The 23,087-nt window shown below is 38.2% G+C and overlaps 1 protein-coding gene across 5 annotated transcripts; it reads right to left on the bottom strand.

Annotated features, from left to right (window-relative positions):
• Positions 1-667: 667 nt before the first annotated feature.
• On the bottom strand, positions 668-22,997 carry ildr2 (immunoglobulin-like domain containing receptor 2). Of its 5 annotated transcripts, none has more exons than XM_065251900.2 (10): positions 22,543-22,997; positions 17,612-17,941; positions 16,025-16,144; positions 8,542-8,598; positions 7,697-7,843; positions 7,337-7,501; positions 3,895-4,008; positions 3,271-3,472; positions 2,505-3,162; positions 668-1,857 (listed from the first exon to the last, which is right to left on the bottom strand). In XM_065251900.2, exons 1-10 carry the CDS (start codon positions 22,586-22,588, stop codon positions 1,822-1,824), a joined length of 1,875 nt encoding a protein of 624 aa, XP_065107972.1. In that variant the 5' UTR covers positions 22,589-22,997; the 3' UTR covers positions 668-1,821. The 5 variants fall into 5 exon arrangements, with proteins under 5 accessions (XP_065107972.1, XP_065107973.1, XP_065107974.1 ...); XM_065251901.2 differs by having other exon boundaries at positions 3,271-3,469; positions 22,543-22,996; XM_065251902.2 differs by lacking the exon at positions 8,542-8,598 and having other exon boundaries at positions 22,543-22,996.
• Positions 22,998-23,087: the final 90 nt, after the last annotated feature.

Below are 23,087 nucleotides of genomic sequence, written 5' to 3'. Positions count from 1 at the left end.
GAAAATCGGTAAAAAATTAAGCAAGTTATGGTCATTTAAAAGTACCTGCATCATTAAAACTCAATGCTACGAGTGAGCGAGCGCCCTGTCCTAAGATGGCCGCCAAAATGCCGACGTTCCACTCAATTGGCCATCAGCGCGGACGAGCCATCTAGCCTTTATATACATATCTATGGGTGCATCGCGCACAAAAGGTATCAAACAAAAGTACCGCGAGATCGAATCAAGAGCACAGCTTTCGTATAGTTCTCGCGGTACTCTGATGTCACACGCCGATTGATTCACAGCCCAACGGTGCATCAATTCAAACACACCTATTTTAAAAACAGTCATATTGCTTATTCCTCAGAATCAAATAAAATAGGTTTTTTGTCGCATATGTATTATTGCAAATCAGTTTCATGGTTCAGGGCGAAAGGAATGTAGCATTATTTATTTTGTAGCAAAAATATTTTTATTCAACCAGGAGGGGGCGACATCTGCAAGAACAAAAACTACTCTCAAACGTACTCAAACTGAAAACTTTTAGGGCACCTGTCCTGTCATAATGTTTTATTTATACAGCCAAAATATTTTTTGTCATTTATAGTTCCTAACGTTGTATGATGACTAAACATTATAAAATAAAAAACAGTTTTTCTTAAAAACTGTAATTGTATTATCTGAGGTTGAAACTATTGCACATTTCCATTTAATAATAACTAAAATAAGAATCAATTTGCTGTATTACTCATTAACATTAAACATCCTACAGTTAAGCTAATAAACTTTATTACTTGTCATAACAATAGTTTGTTATTTTTAAATATTTACATTTTTCATTTGGTAGATGCTTTTGACTCACAATGCAATACAAGGTATACATTTTTATCAGTATGTTTGTTCCCTGGGTTCAAACGATTGGACTTTTGTGCTGCTAATGCAACGCCCTTCCACTGAGCTACACAGGAATTCATGACTATTGTTATTAACAATTGTGCACTTTTAATGATCAACTACAAATTGAGCGCATATGAATAAAAAGAAAAATGAAAAGAAAAATGCAACACTGACATCGAAACATTGTTTGATCACTAAACACCTGTGCGGTCTTGTAACATAGCCTTTCCTGGTATTGTAATCTCATCCTGGCAAGACGCATCCTTTACTTTACTGTGTCCTGTCCAGTTTCCTGCTCAGTCTGGCCTGTAATGCTAAAAAAATGTCTTATTTGTTGTTCTTATGTATGTTGAAGCAAGTGCCTTGTAGTTTGCACTGATACAGTATAGGTGATAAGGAACACAGGAATGTTATCATGAATAAACAGAGAAAATATGCAGACAAGCGTTTGTATCAAAATCATTATTTTTAAAACCATGGAATACAAATACAAATGGCACATATTCTCATGAAAACCAACTGATAAACACTGACACATACATTTACAGTACAGTGCAAACAAACATATAAAAAAACATATTGACATTAGAAACGGTGTCCAATTACAGTACTTAAGGCATCCAAAAAAAACAAGGAATGTTTAAACAAAATTGAAAACATATTTTTGACTGCATAAAATGTGGTTCACAAAATTCTAGTGCACTGGTAGTCTAAAGTAGACTCCTCTTTTGTTTGACCTAATAATAAAGTAGAGGAGATACAGTATAGTAACACAAAAACATGATCATACATCCTCAATAATCCTTCAGTAAGCCCCTCCCCTTGACTCTTCCTGTCTGTGTGATCCTGCATAATGTGTCCTGATTGATATCTGGTGCATTTCTCTTCATCTCGATGATGATGATGATGTTAATAGTATGATGTCAGCACAGTCTGATGATGTCACACAATTAGAGAGTCTCTGCTTAGGTGAGTGGTCTGTTAAAAAACATTAAGAGCCACACATTAGACATCCATTAGCATGATGTGTTTCCTTGATGTGTTATTAGTGCGGCAGTCTGGTGCAGTAATGCAAGCATGTTAGAGTTAGTATGTCATTTTACGAAAGTTAACACAGAAAGCATGCTTAGGAATTTAACACCCGATTTGATCATTCAATGCAGACTTTGATTTACATACATTCTTGTAAAAAAATAACATTTTCATTTTATACAATATAGATATACAATTAATATATCAGTTTCTTCTCAGACATACATAGACGTACAAAAAATAGGCTTGGATGTAGATATCCAATCACATACAGAAATATACAGAGATTTCTATTGATCATAATAAAAGTAGCTTTAAAATAAACATACTTAATTGACTAATTTGTCTGGTAAATTTCTCAATTTCTTTTTGTCACTTCAATTTGTGGAAAAAGGATTGAGAATTGCAACCTAGATTTGAATTTGCATCATCAATGCATGAGGACCACAGTAGTACCAGAGTACATCCGATAAATAGTGCCATCTCAGTCTTTAATCTCTGATCTTTTAGGGCTTGAATGCAGTTTGCACTCCTTGGTCCACCCTTAAATGTTTAGAGTATGGCTCCGGGGCAGACGTTTATAGGTAACTCACCAGTTTCCTGGGTTTGTCCCTTTCCTCTCTGCGCTCCTGCAATGTATGGGATGGCCCGTTGGCTGGACGTGTGTAAGAAAAAGGGCGCATGGCAGGATCAGCTGTCCTGTACCGTTCATTTTTAAACCTCTCTGCCTCCCTTTCAGAGTACGGAGGTAACTGCTCATCCTCCTCGGGTCGGTTGCTGGGTGACCTGCTTTGGTAACAGTCATTGCTCTTCCTGGAACTGCCTTTTGAGGGCGTGTCACTGTCATCGTCACCCCTCCCACCTCGTTCTCCGTACCCCCTGGCCTTGCGCTCCAGCAGACTGTTCAGGTAGGTGTCGTCATACGACCTTTGGCGGAGAGTGTAACGTTCACTGTCACCAGTGGCACGCCTTTTAGGTGGGGAAGGTGGTGAGGCTCGGCGATGCCAGTCATCGTCGTCGTTGTCCCGCGAGCAACGAGGGCCATTTCGATACGACGTGTGATGGTCCCGTGACCTTTGGGTCATTTCAAAGTCTCGCTGAGGTCCTCGAAAGTCTCGCTGAGGTCCTTCACCTTTCCGACGTCCATGTGGGTCATATGACATAGCGAACTCTTCCAGCTCATCTAGCGAGCCCGTACGCCCCCTGGAGTCAAAGGCTTTGCGAGGCAAGTACTCAGAGCGACAGTTCCACCTGCAAAAACAGCCATGATGTTACTGCTCACAAATATATGCTCTCATCATTTCGGTTAATAATATGTTAAAATATTTTATTTAATATTTGAGCACACTCAAATTTTACCTGCTGTCATGCTCGTCCAGAGAAGGATTGCTCTGGTAATGTGAGGGGCGGAGTCCTTGTCCGGTCGATACTGTTCGGAGGCGTGGGTCGTCGCTGTGGTCGCTGATTGTCGGAAGTCCCTTCCTCTGGATTTGCCGATAGGTGTGCCTGAAGTCTACATCAGCATCATGCAGAGAGCTCAGTTCTGATAGGCTGCCAGCTGCTGAAACAATGACATCATTATAGACACATGCTGTTCTGCCATTCTGGTACAATAAAACCCACGTGAATAACACAAACTCAGTCTGACTCTCAATAGCCAGAGTAATTCAGGGCACAAAATATTTTAAACCAGTTAAATATGCTGAAGTTTAGTTTGTGGTGGAACTACAAACTTTCCTGATATAAGGAAGACTATAACACCTGTAAAAACTCTCATTCGCATGGGAAGTATGTGTGTTTCCCCAAAGGCTTACAAAAGTTTGCCGTAATAAATGTGGCATCTCTTGAACATAATCTTGATTAAATGAATGAGATGTTTCTGGTCACATGGATAAATAGCATCCCACTAACTAAAATTCAAATTCAGCCATCCTCTTCACACACACAAACACCCCAAAACGTGCTGACTGCATACAGGCTTACATGAATGACTGGCCCCCTTGGTAGGGTTGAAGTGTGCCAGGTCCCTCTCTATGTAGTACACAACCTTCATTGCGTCCTGACCCTGACTGGCTTGGAGTCGATAGCCACTGCGCACTGTGGACACACACACATGAACTGTGTGTTGCAGCTGTGTCCATTCACAAATCATTCAAGGTTAATATAATGTAAATTTAGGACACCCACATAACATAAACATAAAGACTTGTATTCAGTATTCAGTTGCATAAGTATGTGCAACTGCAAACAATACTTTTAATAACGAAGATATAAGTCCAGTTAAGAACTACACTACCCATAATCCCAAGGAGAGCTTTACTTAATCACAGTTAAAATAAAAACTTTAACAAAGGCTAAGGAGACATCACCACCTCATATATACTGTATGGTATTTCAGTAGGTTTATGAGCTAATAAGGTACCATTCAATGTACCATCCAACTATAATCTAAACAAAAAGGACCTTATAAACATGAAGATGAAAGCTGAATGTTAGTAGACCTTGATATGAGTGTATATGAGTTAAAAGTATCTTATACTTTTATATTAATGTTTATAATCAAGTGAATCAAAGAGGAGTTCAGATGCAAAAACCGCTAAACTTCACCTCTATCAAAAATGAGATAATGATATTAACTTAAGTGCTCTCGGCATGTATTAAATGTTTATTATCAAAAGTCTTCAGCCATTAAAAAAATGACATTCTGGGGAGGGGCTCTGTTACCATTTAAACATCTGTAGTACTTTACAAAATTAAACTTTGCTCATGCGTATCAACACTCCCTTCCCTGTAGAGATGTGTCTAGAAGGGATACAGCAGGGGGTAGTGTTGTAGTTCTTGAGACCGGTCTCAAAACCACTTTTTAAAGGTCTTGGTCTCATCTTGGCATCGACCGAATTTTTACTCTCGTCTCGGTCCCAGACTAAGAGGTCTCAGAATTTTATTTCAAGACTGGTCAAGACCACAACTGATGGACATCACAAATTAATTTTTTATCATTAATTTTATGCAGTTTATTCAGGTTTGGCATATGATGTTGGAATGTTTAAGCATTGTTTAAGTTTCTCCCAATGACAGTTTTTCTAATTTTATCACTAAAAACACCTGCATTGTGTTAAAGGGATACTTCACCGATTTAGCATTCAGCTTTGTATCTGTAGAAACCCGGCAGTATTACTGAATGACCATGTTTCCCTCCATCATTTCCCCCTGAGAGGAGATATCTGCATTTTGGTTCTGCTAAAAAGTCCTCCGATGATGCAAAAAGCGTCATATTACATCATCGGAGGACTTTTTTGCAGAACCAAAATGCAGATATTTCTCCTCTCAGGGGGAAATGAGGGAGGGAAACATGGTCATTCAGTAATACTGCCGGGTTTCTACAGATACAAAGCTGAATGCTAAATCGGTGAAGTATCCCTTTAAGTGGATGGCAAGCCATGGAAAGACAGTTCAGAATAAATGGTTAAGTTGATTTCAGCTCTTTAGTGTTTGTTCACTTTTATTTGCTTATAGACACAGATAAATTCCCACATATCGGCAATGCCTTTGATTTTTTATCAACTTCTCTGATGGGATACGCACGCACAAGCACGCGCACGCGCACGCACACACACACACACACACACACACACACAGAGACAATAAGTGCCTTATGATTTGCATATTCCACATTTTATCAAGTGTTTTAATGCAGTGACTTGCAATGGTCTTGGTCTTGACTTGATCTCGGCCTGTCTTGGTCTTGGTCTCGACTCGGTCTCGACCCTTTAAAGTCTTGGTCTTGTTCTCGGCCTGTCTTGGTCTTGATCATGACTTGGTCTCGGTTTAGTTAGTCTTGACTACAACACTAGCAGGGGGGATACCTGCCCCCAAATCTAACCCTAAACCCAACATTTCACTGAATTTAGGGGGTGTGTACACCAAAGCGTGTACACCAAAGCGTTTAAACGCGGCTGAAAACGGCAGGCAGACACAAATGTAATGGGCATTTCACATGGTACACGACAACCGCAAATGTTTAGTTCTTTTTCAATAGGAGATGTGCGGAAAGCTGCAAAACAGGGGCGGTTGCAGAAGTGAGGCGGAGTTGGTCCACATGCCTTGCTCGTGCACCTAAAATCCAATTCTTTTTGTGGACACGGCTCTTCATGGCAGGTGCCATTGAAGATAAACAGATTTGCCACTAAATGCTGCACAAAACGCTTTCACTACACGAGACAAAAACAGACAGCTGCTGGCGTTTTTGAAAAGTGTGGCGCTTCAATTTGAAAAAATTTATAACCATCCCCCGACTGCCAGCGTAAACACTTTGGTGTGCACGCCATCTTAGGCCTTAGCTGTATCCCATCTAACCAGAACTGTTGTTTTCATCCTAATCCTACCCCCAATCCTAACCCTAAACCCAACATCTTGTGACCTGGAGACAATGCAAACATGGCGGCGCAGCTTCCTGACTTCCTTTAAAAAGGCTTTGATACAACCCAAATGCGGGAGTCACATGTATTACAGCGCCCCTGTTTCTCCAATTTTTACATCATAATTTGCAATGTTTCTAGTTGCATCTTTAGTGATTTACCAAATGTCTTGGACTTTTTAAAGTGGAAGTTTAGTGAAAATTTGTGAGAAAGGGACATTTGTGAAAATAAGGCACTTAAATTACTGACTAATATATATTTTTTTGCATTGCCAATGAAGGGACACTCCACTTTTTTGAAAATATTCTAATTTTCCAGCTTTCCAGAGTTAAATATTTGATTTTTTTTAGAGTTATGGAATCAATTCAGCTGATCTTCGGGTCTGGCGGTACCACTTTTAGCATAGCTTAGCACAATCAATTGAATGTGATTAGACCATTTAGCATCGTGCTCAAAAATAACCAAAGAGTTCAATATTTTTCCTATTTAAAACTTGACTCTTCTGTAGTTACATTGTGTACTAAGACCGACGGAAAATTAAAAGTTGTGATTTTCTGGGCAGATATGGCTAGGAACTATATTCTCAAACTGGCGTAATAATCAAGGACTTTGCTGCTGTACCATGGCTGCAGGAGGCGCAATGATATTACGCAGCCATGTTATGTGGTTAAGTGGTTAAGCACCAGACCTGGAGATCAGTTGAATGGATTCCAAAACCGTGAAAGTCAAATCTTTAACTCTATGGGAGCTAGAACATGAGAATATTTTAAAAAAGTGTCCCTTTAAAGTGATATTACTGAACCTAAACATAAGAGACTGGCAAAAATGCTCATTTACAAGAAAACTTTTCAGACGAACTTAGAGGGTTTTGCTATTGATCTCCTGAAATGCAGATATGCTTTCTCAAAAAATAAGGCATAAAAATATTTAGCATTTCATATTATATGTTGCCACCTAAAAGAACAGAAACATGGTCAAATGTTAAAATAGCTATTATTGTCACTCACCTCCAGTTATATTGTTGTCTACTGAAGACGGCACAACAGTTAACTTTGGGTCAATGAGAGACGGTGCTACTGAAGAAACCACAGGAACACCAGGAACGTAATAAGGTTGATACATGGCGATCTGAGGAGCTGGAGTGCTCTTTGCCATCTTCCCTGCTTCATATACTAAAAAAGACAAAAACGATTAAGTTCGTCAGGTCGTAGGTGATACTATTTTGATCAAGGTGCGTATGTGTGTGTCTTGAGGAAAACTGCTCTAGTATTAATCCAATCATTGTATAGGCGAAACTCTTTATATAATACAGACATTTCATTTGTTATGTATGTTTTTTATCTATTTGTGTAAACATGTATACTTACAGTGTTTTGGACAACAACATGTATCAGGACAGCAGCAGCATCGTACATAACAACAACAGGAATGAGGGCAACACTGACACCAGCAGATCCCAACCAGCAATAGAAAAAGGATGCTACCGATGACAACAACTCCAACAAACACCCATTCTAAAAGAGAAACAAAAAAGACAGGTCCGTGTAAAAACACTTTCTGGTAAAATAATACATCACATCTATCCAGACATGAATGTTGTGACTCCCATGAGGACGTAACGTAACAAGCAAGGATGTGATCTACGTAAGCATGATAAATGACACATAAAACGCATCAGGAAGCTTGGCTTTCCTAGCAACAATGAAAAGCAGATCCTAAAGGAAATGATGTCCTGAAATCATTTTTGCCCACAGGATGTAGCCTCTGATCGTGACCAACCGCAAGGGAATGTGCGTATGATTCAAATCTTCTTATCTAGACTCTCTACAGTCCTAATGGTAAACTTCCTCGGGTGTGGTTTTAAAATTCCTACGGCATACACTGCAAATTTCCTGAGTAGATAATAGACACATTTGTAATTCACAATTTTTTTTATATTTCCACGTCTTTAAGTGCTTATGGAAAATTGAATGGGTTTATTATTTACTGATCATTACAAATGTGTGTTCACATTTCGAGCAAGCTCTGTTGTGTATGAATAATGTCTTAAAAACAGTATTATAATTTTGTAGATTTTATAAGGGAATACTTTAGATTTGTGTTAGATTGGAGCAGAGGATGAAGCAGATGAGTTAGGGGACCCATGTGAAATCCCCCCGAAAAAAAAAGGACAGCAGATAGAGAAAGGACAGCAGTGGTATGGCAGGCGTACCTGGCATAATCTCCAAATCAAATTCAGGCAGGATGTCATCCAGCACACCTGTCCTACCTGGAGAAGGGAAAAGATCAGACATAAACAGAAGCAGTAGACAGAAAGTGCAAGATTAAAGTATAGAGCTGTGGGCAAAAAGCACATGTGTGTTGTTATGGAAAAGTTGCTCTGTTAGTGCGGCCAGGGATTTCTCAAAAGTGAAAGCCAATTTAAAAATTTGCATGATTTGTGGTTAAAGCTCACATAACACACGCTGTTTCTGCTTATCTCATGTTAATCATGAGTACCTATAGAGTAGTATTACATGTCTCATACATCCAAAAAGTTTTTAATTTTATCAGATTTTTAAAAGCTTTACCGATTCATTCCGAAGAAACGCGACCCCCTCAAGGCGTACCGCGGGCGGAGCGAGTCACAAGCAAGCAACACACACAAAACATATCTCTGGGTAACTAGTGATTCTCTACATGTTCGTGTCGTTTACATTACATGCACTTACGTGCCAATTGCCCACAGAACACAGATATTTGATGCAGTTTTACTTTCCGCCTGCAACTCATGACCCGGTTGGGACCGCCCCATTTCAATGAAATTCAGTTTAAACAAACAAACACTCACAACTCCACTGCTACCCTGACAACCAACTATATCCATTGTTTCCATAATGCTGGGTTCATTGGGAAGCTGAACAATCTTAAATTTTCTTCACAAACAACAACACACTTCTCTGGTGACGTTGATTTAAAGTGCCCATATAAGGACTTCCACTGTACTTCCTGCACAGAAATTGCTAATAATAGAAATAGAGCAAGATTGTTACGTATGAAACTTTCATGTTTGAAAAAACTTTCAGAAACTAGTTTGAACCCTGGCCAAGTGCATTCAGCACAGAAATACTCTTTCACACGTCTGCTTTATTGACACTTGCCCTTAATAATAATATTATTAATAATACTGTATTTTCCGGACTATAATTCACACTTTTTCATAGTTTGGCGGGTCCTGGAACTTCAGGTGCGACTTATACGTAAGGAATAATTGACGACGGGCCATTGAATTATAAGAAAATAATGCACACCAAGGTGGTAATGCACGACGCGAAGCAGGTGTGCATTATTTTCAAATAATTCAAAGAACCGGAGTCAATTATTCCGCTTATACCACGGTTACCACAAACATTGCTTATAGTCCAGTGCAACTTATATGTTTTTTCCTATTCAAAAAGACTTTTAAAATACGGTAATAATAATTTAAGTAACATTTATATAGCCATTTCTGCAGCACTTAAAGCACTTTACATATGAAAGGAGGATTCTCCTCAACCATCACCAATTTGCAGCATCCACTAATGATGCGACGGCAGCCATATTGCGCCAGGAATGAGGAATCCAACTATTTAACTGTATTAATAAGTCAGAATGCAGGAAAAAGCTTTAAACCCCTCCCCTTTATAATCTGCCTTTTTGCATGGTTAGAATAAATCAAGCACAATCTCTGTTAATGTCATTCAGGAATGTTACAGTATAAACAAAGCCTTCATGTAGATACACACAGGGGCGTTGCACAAGATCTCGGGCCCTATGCATAGGCAGTCCTGATGGGCTCCCATGCCCCACCCCCATAATATATTCCAGACATATCAAGGGCCCTATTTTTCTTTGGGGCCCTGGTAATCAGTACTGGTTTACTACTCCAACGCCCCTGGATACACACAAACCAGTCAAACATTGGATACACTTGATTTTAAATTGTTTTCAAATTTTTTTAAATACATTTATTTTGCATCTCAATCAAACTATTGACAATTGTTCTTTAAAATGATAAGATGTCCTTCATTTTTTTTATATAATTTCTGTATACAGCTCAATAGCTGACACTGATTATATTCTGACATGCACGTTCACAGTGTATATGCTTATGTTGGTGTGTGCATTCGTACTGTATTTATATCTCCTTCTGAGCAACAGATCAGGTTCTCCTATCCAAACGGAGTAATAGAGACACAGGGGGCTTCAATGAAGAGACAGTGGAGAAATATGGGATACTAATTAATCACATGGCTTCATTAGCTATACAGAAAGGGGGGCAGTGGTTCACCATCACCACGGAAACAGTGTTGGCATTGTTTGAAATTAAATGGTGTTCTGGAAAACTATCCAATCATCTTCCATTAAAGATCCTCCCGGAGAGAAATGAAAGGGTGTCCTTAGACGTACAGTCTATTTTATAGAGTACACTTTGTCAATGTCTGAAACACTGCCAAAAGTAAAGAGCATTCTCACCACCTACTTGACCTCCATTTTTAGTATAAAGCCTGAAGCTCTATGCAAGTATGCAGGCAGATGCTTCTAGTTTGTTGCATTCCAAAAGGTGTCCAAAAAAATGTAACATAACATAAGTAGCACACTTCTTTACTCGAAACAGGATCTTGATGTCGCACGCACTTAAGTTTGAAAGGTCTTCACAAAAAAGTCTGTCTATCGCTGAAAAAAAATGTCACAAATAAATATGACCACTGTCCCAGCAGAATTATCCTTAAATGACAGGAAGTGCTGAGCTGGCAGACGGGAAGAGGAAAAATAGTAACCACCTCCCTCTGCTGTGTATGCACTGCCATCAGCTTCTTGACTCTGCTGTTATCCTCATTAAACCAAATGTAACCTGAGAGTACAGGGAACCTCATACTGATTCTGAGAGGTAGGAACTGTGTGAACTGAGGAAAAGACAGATACAAATCCCATGGGAGAAGATATAGAAACTAAATGTTTACAATTTCTTTTCTAAATTAAAACTTTCTGAAAAAGTGTACATTGTACATGTATCTTAAACTCACTGTTGTACTGCTTTGGTATTGTGGGAGGTAACAGAGGGCTTTAGGTGGTTGGTAGGTGGATAATTATAAGTCAAAAGAACTCATCTCCAATGTAATTTAGTCTATTTATATCCTTCTTGTTTTCTGCAAGCTAAAAATCACAAGTCTAATCGATTATAACAGTAAAGCTGTTTTCAACACGCCATGTGATATAAGGTGATATTTACGTCCAGTGCATGTGGCATGAATGCAGTGTCTTTCTCACTAGGTGTTTCATGTAATTGTGTCATATAGGCTTAATCAGAGCTTTAATTTGCTTTACAAAACAGATACTTTGAATATCAAAACTGAATATTGCACATAAAATCTGTAAACCGAGTCTTGCGTTTAGCACACAACACTGAAATTAAACAAACTAAAGGATTTGTTTATGTTTAGCCTTCATCTAGATCTACGATAATAAACACTGAAATAATTACTTGCACCACTATTAGCAAATTATACAGATGCAGGCACTTATATTAGGTTTAAAGGGACATGCTTGTCCTTTATTTGGTTATTTTTAACTAGTGCTAGTTTTAAAGTAAACTTTAAAAAAAGACCAAGACAGCAAGTGGGAATTTCCCAGCAAGCAATTTTACGTTTAAAAGACCAATAATAGCCATCCAAACACAGCCCACGTCACGTCTGGACTAAAACAAGGCAAACGATATCCCAAAAATAAACAAAATATTATAAATAAAAAATTAAAACAAACACCTTGTAATTACTGTTGACTTAGCTAATATGAGGTAAAATCATACATTGTGCAAGTTATATTGGCAAAAACGACATAACTAAATTTATGTTTATTTTGGCTGGAAGTGGGTTACTCATAGCGGGACTATACTGGGTATATTGTTAACACAGACGGTGAAAAGACGGTTATTTGATGCTGGGTTGTATCTCTAGTAATATTTAAAGGTTTACTTTACGTATATGACATTATGAAGATGTAATGTGTTAACATTAATTTTGAAGTGTATAATATTTAAAGGGACACTTCACCGATGTGCATTAAGCTTTGTATTTTTAGAACCCCAGTCATGTTTTTGAATGGTCGTGCATCATTCCCTCAGTTTCCACTAAAAAAAGTTTCCAAATAAAAATTTCAGTGTTGCACTTCCTTCTTTCAGTGTTGTAAAAATCGTGATTTTGCCGTCATTGAAAGAAGGAACTGCTGGATCTTTGTCGGGGGTGTAAGACTACAAAGACCCATTCCTCATTTTTCCAAGGTGGGGGCTATGGGTGGGACGTACTCATGCTACAGACCTATTACAGATCAGTGGGTGGGACTTACGAAAATATACGAACACAGACGAAAAAAAAAACGATCAGCCGCCATCTTTATGCTAAGCTAAGCTAAGCTAACAGACGTTGTGGAGCGAGCCAGACTTCATGTCACAATAATAGAGGAAGGTAATCGATATGATATGGAAGAGGGTCATTTTGCAAGCGTGATGCTCTAATCCGCTGTTCGTGGCACCTTTATGAGCCACAATACAGCAAAGAGCTAAGGCAGATGGAGGAACAGATGCCCGAGGAGTTGGCTTCGGCTGCGTAGAGGAGCCCGGGGAAGTCGGCACAACCCTCGGCCTCTGCTGCGTAGAGAAGCCCGGACTGGCTCGAGCTTGGACGGACTAGTAGTGCCTGTACTCTCGCTGTGTGCTTTCTGTATAACATTTCTGCATCAGATCAGGATATGGACGTTTGTTTGGTGAATGTCCCGGGCAAGAGAGGTACTTTGTGCGTGTTTATTTCACAGACGTGTTTCGGCTTACGAGCACAAGCACTAAGCCAGCGTGTCTGTGGAGTATACATATTGTGCGTTGGACGCGTTTGTGTGCAGGATGCGCCATTTTCTTCTTTGGGAATATACATGTTTGGCCAAGCACTCTCAAAAATAAATCAGAAACTGAATGAAGCTTGCTCCTACGCAAGCTTCGTACCGTATATGGACAGCGGCGTCCTGGATACATATTTTAGAATCCTGTACTGGAAGCGACAGCCAAAGCCTGCAGGAATAAACGGACGTCTGATTATAAAGTGAGTGTCTCTATTTTCTTTGTTATACTAACGTGGCATTTATGTACATAATAGCATATCTAAGCGGTGTTCCGATTAATGGGAGTGGCTTGCAGAGCTGTGCATTGTGGGAGTTGTAGTTTTCCATACAAATGCGCCCTAAAGTCACGTTCTGTCTTTTCTCGGTCAAAAAGGCACAAAATTCAAAATTTATGTTACATTTCAACTACAAATATGACCCACTTTCAATAAAGATTAATGTTTCTACCGGTGAAATGGCCCTTTAAATATTTAACCACAGGATCTATAAGCAACCACAGGGGTCTGGGCAAAGCCCTGAATATCCACTGACCCTAGAACAGTTTGGGTTACACAGTAAAATCTAAAAACTAATGGGTTGTGTTAAAATCCCTAACCTTAAAGTCCATATAAAGTCTGATATTAAATGTGTTCTCGGTTTATCACACACAAGAGAAAAATGTGATTTTAACCACCCATAAAAATTTGAATGATTAAAAAAAATGCACTAAACCACGCCCACTTGCGGGGAAAACTGCCTTCTATCTCAACTTTCAATACCACTACAACCTAAATGGATATTTGCAATTCAGTGAGGGGCGGGGCCTAAATAATCCTGTACACAGAAATGTGGCAAAACTGTTTAACGGTGTAACTCTACAATTCAATATTACAAAGCTCAGTCTTTGAAACATGTTTCAGCAATACATTTTTAAGAATTATAAAGTGTTTAGAGAGAATTTTCTAAAATGACTTTACATGGACTTCAATTTTGAGCAAAAGTCTTATCGGTTGAGCTTCTAAATGATTCACTAACACATGTGTAAGTGAATCCTTCAGAAGGTCAACACAAAAGGAAACTGATAAGAGCCACACTGAAACCAAATGCAAACAGAAAATATGACAGATCATATAAGGAGTGTCTCTTGTAAAGTCCAATAACAATATACCAGACAATACACCAGATTTTATCTCACAGGTCAGAATCCATTGATATTCCCTCCAATTCATGAACCAATTAAATCTCGATTACTCAGGAGGACAAGAGCGGCTTGCCGCACTTCTAAGTATATTCAAAACACTCTCTGTGATCCTCTGATCTAAAATTACCTCTCTCTCTCTTTCTATCTCTCGCTCTCTCCCTGTGTGTGTCTGTTCGCTACACCACACAGGGTTGTTCTGGAGGCCCCGGCATCTTCTGGCCCCTGAAAACCCCTTTGCTCCCATGGTAACGGCTTAAGACGTGGCTTACATTGCTCACGTCAATAACTGCCAGTTATTTACTCTTTGTCTGGCATGAGGCGTCTGTCTTTCCTTTGTCTAGCTGACACAGAAATAACTTAAGCAGTTTGGGTCAGTCACAGAGCAAAAACACACTGTTTCACTCTCCAGTGGTCCTGTCCTGCATGTGTTGAATGTGTGAAGTTTCCCTGATCTACCGGGGCTCATATGAACAATGGAGCCTCTTATTTAGGATCTGAGCCCTGTTGAGGGGTATGCGCCGTTCATTCGTTACCATGGTAGCGGTTATAAGTGCACTTCGGAATTCGCATTACAATCATTCAGACACAATACCGAGTGTACACACACAAACAAATATGTTTGGAGTCCAAAAAAGCTCTTAAATGCTTCTTTTAATAGAAAACTCTAAAATAATAATAATATATATAATAATATAATCACAAAAACAAAAGTTCAAATGGTCTTTGTTTAGTTGTATGGTTGCATAAAGAATCTTAAAAATCTACAGAACCCTTTATGTCCCACTAAAGGTATATTGGGAAAAAGTAACATTTGACTTAAAATGGTTAACTGTAAAACATTTGCAACATTTTTGTCAAATCAGCACATATTTTTATGTTACCTTAACTTAAAAAATTAAGTTAAACAATTTCAACTTGAATTTATAAGTTATGTCAACTTTTTAAAGCCAAAACTTAAAATAGTAGGTTGAACTGACTTGCAAATCAAGTTGTTTTAACTTCATGTTGCATTTTTTTTACAGTGTTCCTTTTTGGATAACCAAAAATGGTTTTATAGCAACAATAATGTATTTTTAAGAGTGCGCTCGATGCGAAGTTCGTCACAACATGTATGTAGCCCGTCATGTTTGTGGTTCCTTTTTTCAAAATATGTGTTCTGTGCCTCGAGAGATCCTGTGTGCATCACGTGTCTTGTCAAAATAAGTGTCTGCTGCAGATGCGTCTAAAGGGTTTATGATAAAAGAGACGCTCGCGTTTGCCAGATACTCACATAATCTCATGCGTAATCAAAGTTTACTGTTTAGGTAGTGTCTTGCATGCATTTTGTTCACGTGAGCGTCTCTTTTATCATAAACGGTTTTGACGCGTGTGCAGCAGGCACTTATTTTGACAAGACACGTGATGAACACAGGACCTCTCGAGGCCCAGAACACATATTTTGAAAAAAGGAACCACACATGACACTCCGAACACTTATTTTGAATTAGTGCCCCTCGGATGAGCAGTCACGAGCTGCCACTGACAAAGAGTATTTAAAACACATGTTACACAGGCACCCAAAAACATTTTTGTGTTGTTGAGGGAGGATGTGCTCTTAAAGACTGACCTTGAACCAGCAGCTCCACCTGGTCTTCATTTATCCCTTCCAAGTCATCAGAAATGATCACTTTACAGGAGTAAACCCCGCTGTCGCCCCACTGCAGCTGGCCAATGCGCAGATCTGCTTCTGAACAACCAGGACATAATTTGTTTATTTCAAATTATTATTTTGGTCTTATTAGCAGATGTGGTGGATTGTTACTCAAAAAAAGTATGCTATTTATTATTTCGCTTATCAATGAAACACCACACTTTGTATCTTTGTTTACTTTGTATCTCAAAACTATACCTTTGAATGTCCCGTGTGTTTTTAAAGCTTTGATTGTGTTTACAGTGCGCAATATAACATGTGTTCATGTTTCACTTGTAAAAAAAGCGGCGTTTTTTACACAGTTTACTTATCTATACCGCTGTTTTCACTGTCCTAAAAATGGTCTGATGTCTTCCTTTTTCTATGAAGTCCCTCCTTCAAAAAAACGTAACGAGTTCTGATTGTGTAGTTTGTTTAGTGTGTTGTGATTTGATAGCAGCTTAGCTTGCCGTTAGCTTAGCTGGCAACTGACGTTTTCCTGTGGGCGGAGTTTAGTCAAAAAACTGTTCTAATGATGTCAAGTAGAGGGCTGTAGTCCAAACCGCCGTTAGCTGTAGGCTTTGAAAGGCAAATTCTGTTAAAGAAAATATATCGCCTGGCAGTGAACTTTGAGCTTTATCATTTTACAGGTATTATTTATGCTATTATAGCAACATTACACACTAACTGGGGTTTAAAAATTTGGGATCAGAAAGAACGTGACCTTTAACATCAATAAATGCTTTTAGTTTGAATTGCAGGAATCAGTTTTGGCACTTAGCATTATTTTGGCAGGAGCAACATATCATTCTTACTTGATATCTGTTATAATTTATCCCAACAGTTATAGTCTTTGTTAGAGATGTGACTGGAGGAGGGAGAATTCTGTTAACTAATGTCATAGGAGAGAGTGTTTGTGTTTGATAAGGAAAGCTGTGGGGGTGTTTTGTGAGACCTTTATGAGGTCCAGCCCTCTGACCATTGTGCGACCTAGAAAAACAGCCCTATTTAGGGAACAGGAAGACACAGCACAATCGGCTGGGCTTCCTATTGGGGACATAGATTATGCACAAGAGTGCGGATTTGCGTTTAGAAAAGGTTTACATTTTGAAAATAATAAATTTTCTTAAAATCAATTCAGCCACACTTAAAAATGTCTGTTGTTGCATTTGAAAGCAAATGCAGATTTGTATCATTTTGCAATTATTGTCCTTTTAAAAACACATTTTCTTCTGATGTTATTGAACTGTCAACTAGTTGACCTTTGTGTTCGAGACCTGTTGAATCGACTAGTTAATAAATGACCTTGGAAGCTTCCCAGAGTCATTAAGTTTGGCATTTCAACGTTACGAATGACTAACACAGTTTAAAATCTTGCTTTATGAATCCTCTTGAGATTCACAAAGACTATAATCAGATTCAATAAAATTTTCTGCCCTACATAGAAAACAATATATCCCCCCACTCCATCTAAACTTCAACCACCTAAAGAACAAATGGTCAAATAAAGCAGAGAAACATTACTGTTAATGATGGAGATGTCTCTTTCTTTGTAGTATTCTGCTAGTGTCACAGAAGATCCTTGTGCAGAGGCCACTACACGGACAGTGCGGCTTTTGTCCGAACAGTCCAGATAGGAGGTGACTCCCAGATCAGAGACATGAACCCCAAGGGTCTCTGAATAGGTGAAGGAATCCCGAGTGCGGTCTCTACAGTAGGACTTATACCACCATTGCACCACTGCAGTTTGGGTGGAATGGGTGGTGTAATGACACGGAAGAACGACGGAAGAGAAAAGCATGGAAAACTTCTTCTCATCTTTCACGGTCACTTGTACACCAGCAACACTTTGCACTGTGAAAGAGAGATGAACACATACAGTTTAGTATTTACTTGGTTGCAGGATGTTTAGCAGAATTTGCAAAAAGCTATTCCAGCCTAATCTCACGGGAATTTGTACAGATTAGCTAATTCGTACGAGTTTGTACAAAGTGAATCGTGCAAAAACAAACAATAATCATAAAAAACTGTAAAGAAACCTCACTTGTAACCCCAACGTCACATCAGCAAAGAAAATCATGAATGTGGTCGTACGAATGTCTGCGTACGAATTAGCCATCCAATAAAAATACGTATGAATTGCCATGAGATTGTGTTTCAAATTCACTATTTATGCCAAGACCTCTTATTGGGGACAGGCCAAAATGATCCATTTAAGGGTGGGATGAGACATGTTTTTAAAACCAGCTTCTTTTCAGCTATTATCTAACATTATTTAAGATGGGATTACATGGATATTTGCTATATGAGTAAATATATAGACATTTGATATGTTTTACAAGCAATTTGTAAGAAAAGTAAACTTTCTACGAGGGAAACGTGTTTCTTAGCTGTAAGCAAAGAGAAGCGTTAAAACAAGTTCAAAGTCCAAGAACATTCAGTTTATTAATTTCCAAATAACATGTTATTCATTATGCATATTTGTACTGTATTCATTCATACGTATTAAACTGTGCCTGGTAAGATTACTCGTAGTACCTGGATGAGTTATTGTTTGCTTTTACTCCAAAACTTTATAACAAAAAAACCTTAAAGGCACTACTTTTATTGTAGCCATAATGCAGTAAAGTTTGTTGTGTCCATCTAAAGAATAACTTAATTTAGTCACGACTCAATGCGTAAATGGTAACGCAACAACAGATGTATGACGTGTCTTGTGGTAAAACTGCCGACCAATCAAAATGCAGTGGGAAGAGATCGCGCTCCGCCCCTTGAATCTGAATCCAACAGTGCCCCTTGAATGTCATGTTCTGCATTTTTTTTTAATATAATGCAGTATTCAATATGAAATAAAAAAAAATGCTTCAGGTTTGTAAAATCCATTTAAACTCTACTAAAACATATTTAAAAATTTAAAATTGCTGTAAGAATTAATTAGCTATTCCACACACCCAACATCTCTATTTTATATATTCCAGTAAAAGCAGTTGTTTTTAGAGTTAAATATTTGATTTTTACCGTTTTGGTATCCATTCAGCTGATCTCCACATCTGACGGTACCACTTTTAGCATAGCTTAGCACAATCCATTAAATCTGATTAGACCATTAGCATCGGGCTTAAAAATAACCCAAAATATTTTTCCTATTTAAAACTTGACTTTTCTGTTTTTACATCGTAAACGAAGACTGATGGAAAATTAAAAGTTGCGATTTTCTAGGCAGATATGGCTAGGAACTTTACTCTCACTCTGGCGTTATAATCAAGGACTTTGCTGAAAATAGTCCCCTTGGTCATGTTACAGCAGCAAAGTAAAATCGCAACTTTTAATTTTCCGTCGGTCTTAGTACATGGTGTAACTACAGAAGAGTCAAGTTTTAAATAGGAGAAATACAGCAACTCTTTGGTTGTTTTTTAGCATAATGCTAATGGTCTAATCAGATTCAATGGATTATGCCAAGCTATGCTAAAAGTGGTACCGCCAGACCCGAAGATCAGCTTTTTATCCAAAACGCTAAAAATCATATGTTTAACTCTAGGGGAGCTGGAAAAAGAGCATATTTTCAAAAAAGTTGGAGTGTCCCTTTAATCGTACACATTCCTCTTTTTCTAATTTCTCAATATGATTAAGCAATAATAACTTTCATATGTCCTAACTTGCAAATTACAAGATTATGTAACTTTTCTTTTGCATATACTGAGCCCTGATGTAAACGGGTTGGTCCAGGTCAGGTCCACATCTGCTGCACTTCTTTATTTATATTTACAGAGGGATGAGTATAATTTATATCAGACACCTGCATGAATATCATCATCTCTCTGGCTAACATTTCCTCTTTTTACCTCTATATATTGTGAGACATTATCAATAAACCTTTGACTATGATTAGAACGGAACTTGGTTTCTGTGTCTTTTATTGCCCCTGATCAGAATCTCTGCTGCTCAGCTCAGACCTACAAGCTGAAAAACATATCTCTAGACCTGATTAGAAAATACAATCTAACAATTGCATAACCATTACATACATGTTTCACTTTCTTTCTGATCATTGATCACCTTTCACACGTTAGAGCATGTGTATATACTCATACACACCCAGGCACTAACATCTGTGTGCCAGTCTCTCCGTTATACATCGCCAAAAACTTTGACTATACATAACTTTGACATAATAGAAACATTCAGTTGAACACCATTCTGCGATATACAAGTGTGATATTTTGCTGATATCAATATATTTTGCAGCCCTGTCCCAATGCAAAAAAAAGTATTTGCAGCTTTTTCCTGTAAAAGTCTTCTACATCAGCAAACACACCCAACAGTACAGAGAGTGTCATCATAAGCGCTATAATGACTACTGACCTGTTTATGATTAGTATTATGGTGTTTGAGAGCCTGGAGTGTAATGGTACAGACAGACATGTGCTCATTACCCAAAGCCCTTTCTCAGACAAAGCTTGACCAACCACTGGATCAAACAAAACCCTAAATTTGCACAGTGCCTGTCTTTGAGAATGCTTAGTCACATCATTCCAAAGGCTATTCGCTTTATCAGCCAGAGATTACGGGGAAAGAGGATTGAATGGCTGAAAACATCTGGATCTAGTCAGTTTGAGCATTTGAGTGTGTGCATAACCATGAAAGAGTGTGTTTGTCCAGCCGTGTGTGGGAGATCATGGAACAACAAGATGAACAAAATCAGAGAAGCATTCGAGAAGAGAGAGGGAGAAAGAAAGAGAGAGGTGTGAGGTGGGGTGGGTCAGTTAAAGTAGAGAAAAGTTAAATTCCAAGCTACGTGGGGTGCATTAGGGTGGGGGCTGTCATTTTAGATGAAACATCACAGCTTGTATCTCACAGTCTCGGACTGTTTGATAGGGATGGGGTTGTGCAACCTAAAAAATTCTTTGAAAATGAAGAAAGAGATGTTTAGTCCAAGTAGGGCGGAGGCCTCTCCCATAACAGAGAGGTTTGTGACACCCAACTTCTCATCAAAGGGTGGAGCACACCATGTAAAAATATACAACTGCATGTAATCGCAGATGCCTATGAGATCTGTGTTCATGCATTGTTGCCATTAGAGGAAACAGAGCAACTTCCTGAGCATTTTCCTGGTGTAGCTTTGGAGTTATCATGCTATTAGTGAGGGGAATAAATGTGAAAATCTGCTTTACATTGTTTAATACTCTGTTCAGCGTATTTGGGGTCCTCCTTTTGTCCTTTCTGTTGCCTGTCTGAATCATTGTTTGGCTTTATAGACCCCCACTCACAAGAACCCAGTGCAGGAGGGGGAAGCTGAGGTCCCACCAATAAGATACACTCATGACTCAGTCATCCATGAACACCCAATTAGGTTGAAGGGATTTAAACCAAGCCGTTACTTGAACTCCACTTTACTTGGTGTTAATAAATAGCTGAAGCATTTAAACTAAACTAAATTAACTAAATAGTTAATATCCTGTGTTTATTAATAATTCTAGGAGTTTAATATATATATAAGGCTAGCTTGCTGCACTAAGTTAAAATAACTTTTACCTACAACATGCAAATGTAAACAATGTAACTGTCATGAGTTATAGGTTTGCAGCTTTTTACTTGTCTACCCAATTGAGCTTAAATGTTACTAATGAAATGGCGACATAATACCCAAATATGTTAGATCTGCTGCATGTACTTTCATAAACTGGTACAAGCTGATACAATGCAGCTTGTCTGGACTAAACACATTCCCACAATTCTTTTCCACAACAAAACTTTTCATATCGTATGAAAATTTGGGTTGGGAATTCTGTGTTATTGTCTACATTACATATGCAGACAATTAACTAACAATAATCAAATCAAGTCAATAATCAAGTATTATAGTTGAGCAAAAGCACACATGACTTCCTTTTGAGTCTACCATTACCGCTTAAGAAAATGGCCCATAGTTTAACTATAGTATTTGTAGTAAACCTATAGTAACCACAAACTTACAATTAAAAGGAATTGTAGTTTATTCATTATATTTTTAGTAGGCTTAAAACTATGGTAAATCAAATGTTCATTAACATGCCTACTAACGTTACACTTTTATGTAATAAAAATACAAAATTGAATAAAAAAAATGCTTAATTTTCATAATGGACGTATATTATTATGTTATTAACAGTGCTATTTGTTTTAACAATAAAAATAACACAACAAAACAATTCTAATTAAAACACATTTTTATTATTTTAAAACATTTACAAAGTATTTAAAATTATATGTAATATCGTGGATATAACTTAAAAGTAATTTGCAAATGAGTCCCGTGTAAATGTTTTATCGACAGATTCGTCGCGCGACCTGTTATGAATCTATTAAATAAAGCCTGAGGGCTTTCAAAACGATCAACCTGTTGCAGTTTGCTATAAGTTAGTTGTCTGTCTCAATTTTCTATGTAGCAATAACATGTAAAGCAGATTATAACTCACGTGAAAACAGTACAAACAGAATCCAGCAATCGTGTAGCAAAATCATGATCCGGTTTGTAGCGGTTCAGTTTGTGCAGGTATTCAGTCCATCTTCAGCCCGAACTGTTACTGGCTTGCTTCATCTCTGCGCTGCCCTGCAGGCGCTGCTCAAAATCACTGGACTGTACCACATTTAAAACGGGTGGACACCACTGTATAGGCTACAACACTACCAAAACCCTCAAAGGTAAATCTACAAACGGCTGTGCTAAGCTAAAAATAAAAATCAGTTAAATATTTTTTACGAAATAAATCCGATGTCCAGGAGGCATCAGAATCGACTTAACTTATCACTCAACTGAAACTGTTTACCTATCTTCATAAGTGGATGCATCTAGGAAAGCACTGCAATGTATTGCTACTGTGTAAAAAACTGAGGAAACCTAAACACGTTTATGATGTGATGACTTAAATTTACTAAATTCTAAAAACAGCTGGGCTATTTTTGACCTATAATGGGTAATTGTTGGACATAACAAACTGCTTGGTTAAAATTGACACAATGC

This window comes from Paramisgurnus dabryanus, chromosome 15, assembly GCF_030506205.2.
Source record: "Paramisgurnus dabryanus chromosome 15, PD_genome_1.1, whole genome shotgun sequence".
NCBI lineage: Eukaryota > Metazoa > Chordata > Actinopteri > Cypriniformes > Cobitidae > Paramisgurnus > Paramisgurnus dabryanus.
This window is presented reverse-complemented; position numbering and strand designations above follow the sequence as displayed.

Coding starts and splice junctions, on each gene's coding strand:
- ildr2 (XM_065251900.2), bottom strand. CDS start 22,588: ATGATTTTGCTACACGATTGCTGGATTCTGTTTGTACTGTTTTCAC. Junction 16,145..17,611: donor AGACATCTCCATCATTAACA/GTAATGTTTCTC, acceptor CTGGTTGTTCAG/AAGCAGATCTGCGCATTGGC. Junction 7,502..7,696: donor ATGTTGTTGTCCAAAACACT/GTAAGTATACAT, acceptor TGTCTTTTTTAG/TATATGAAGCAGGGAAGATG.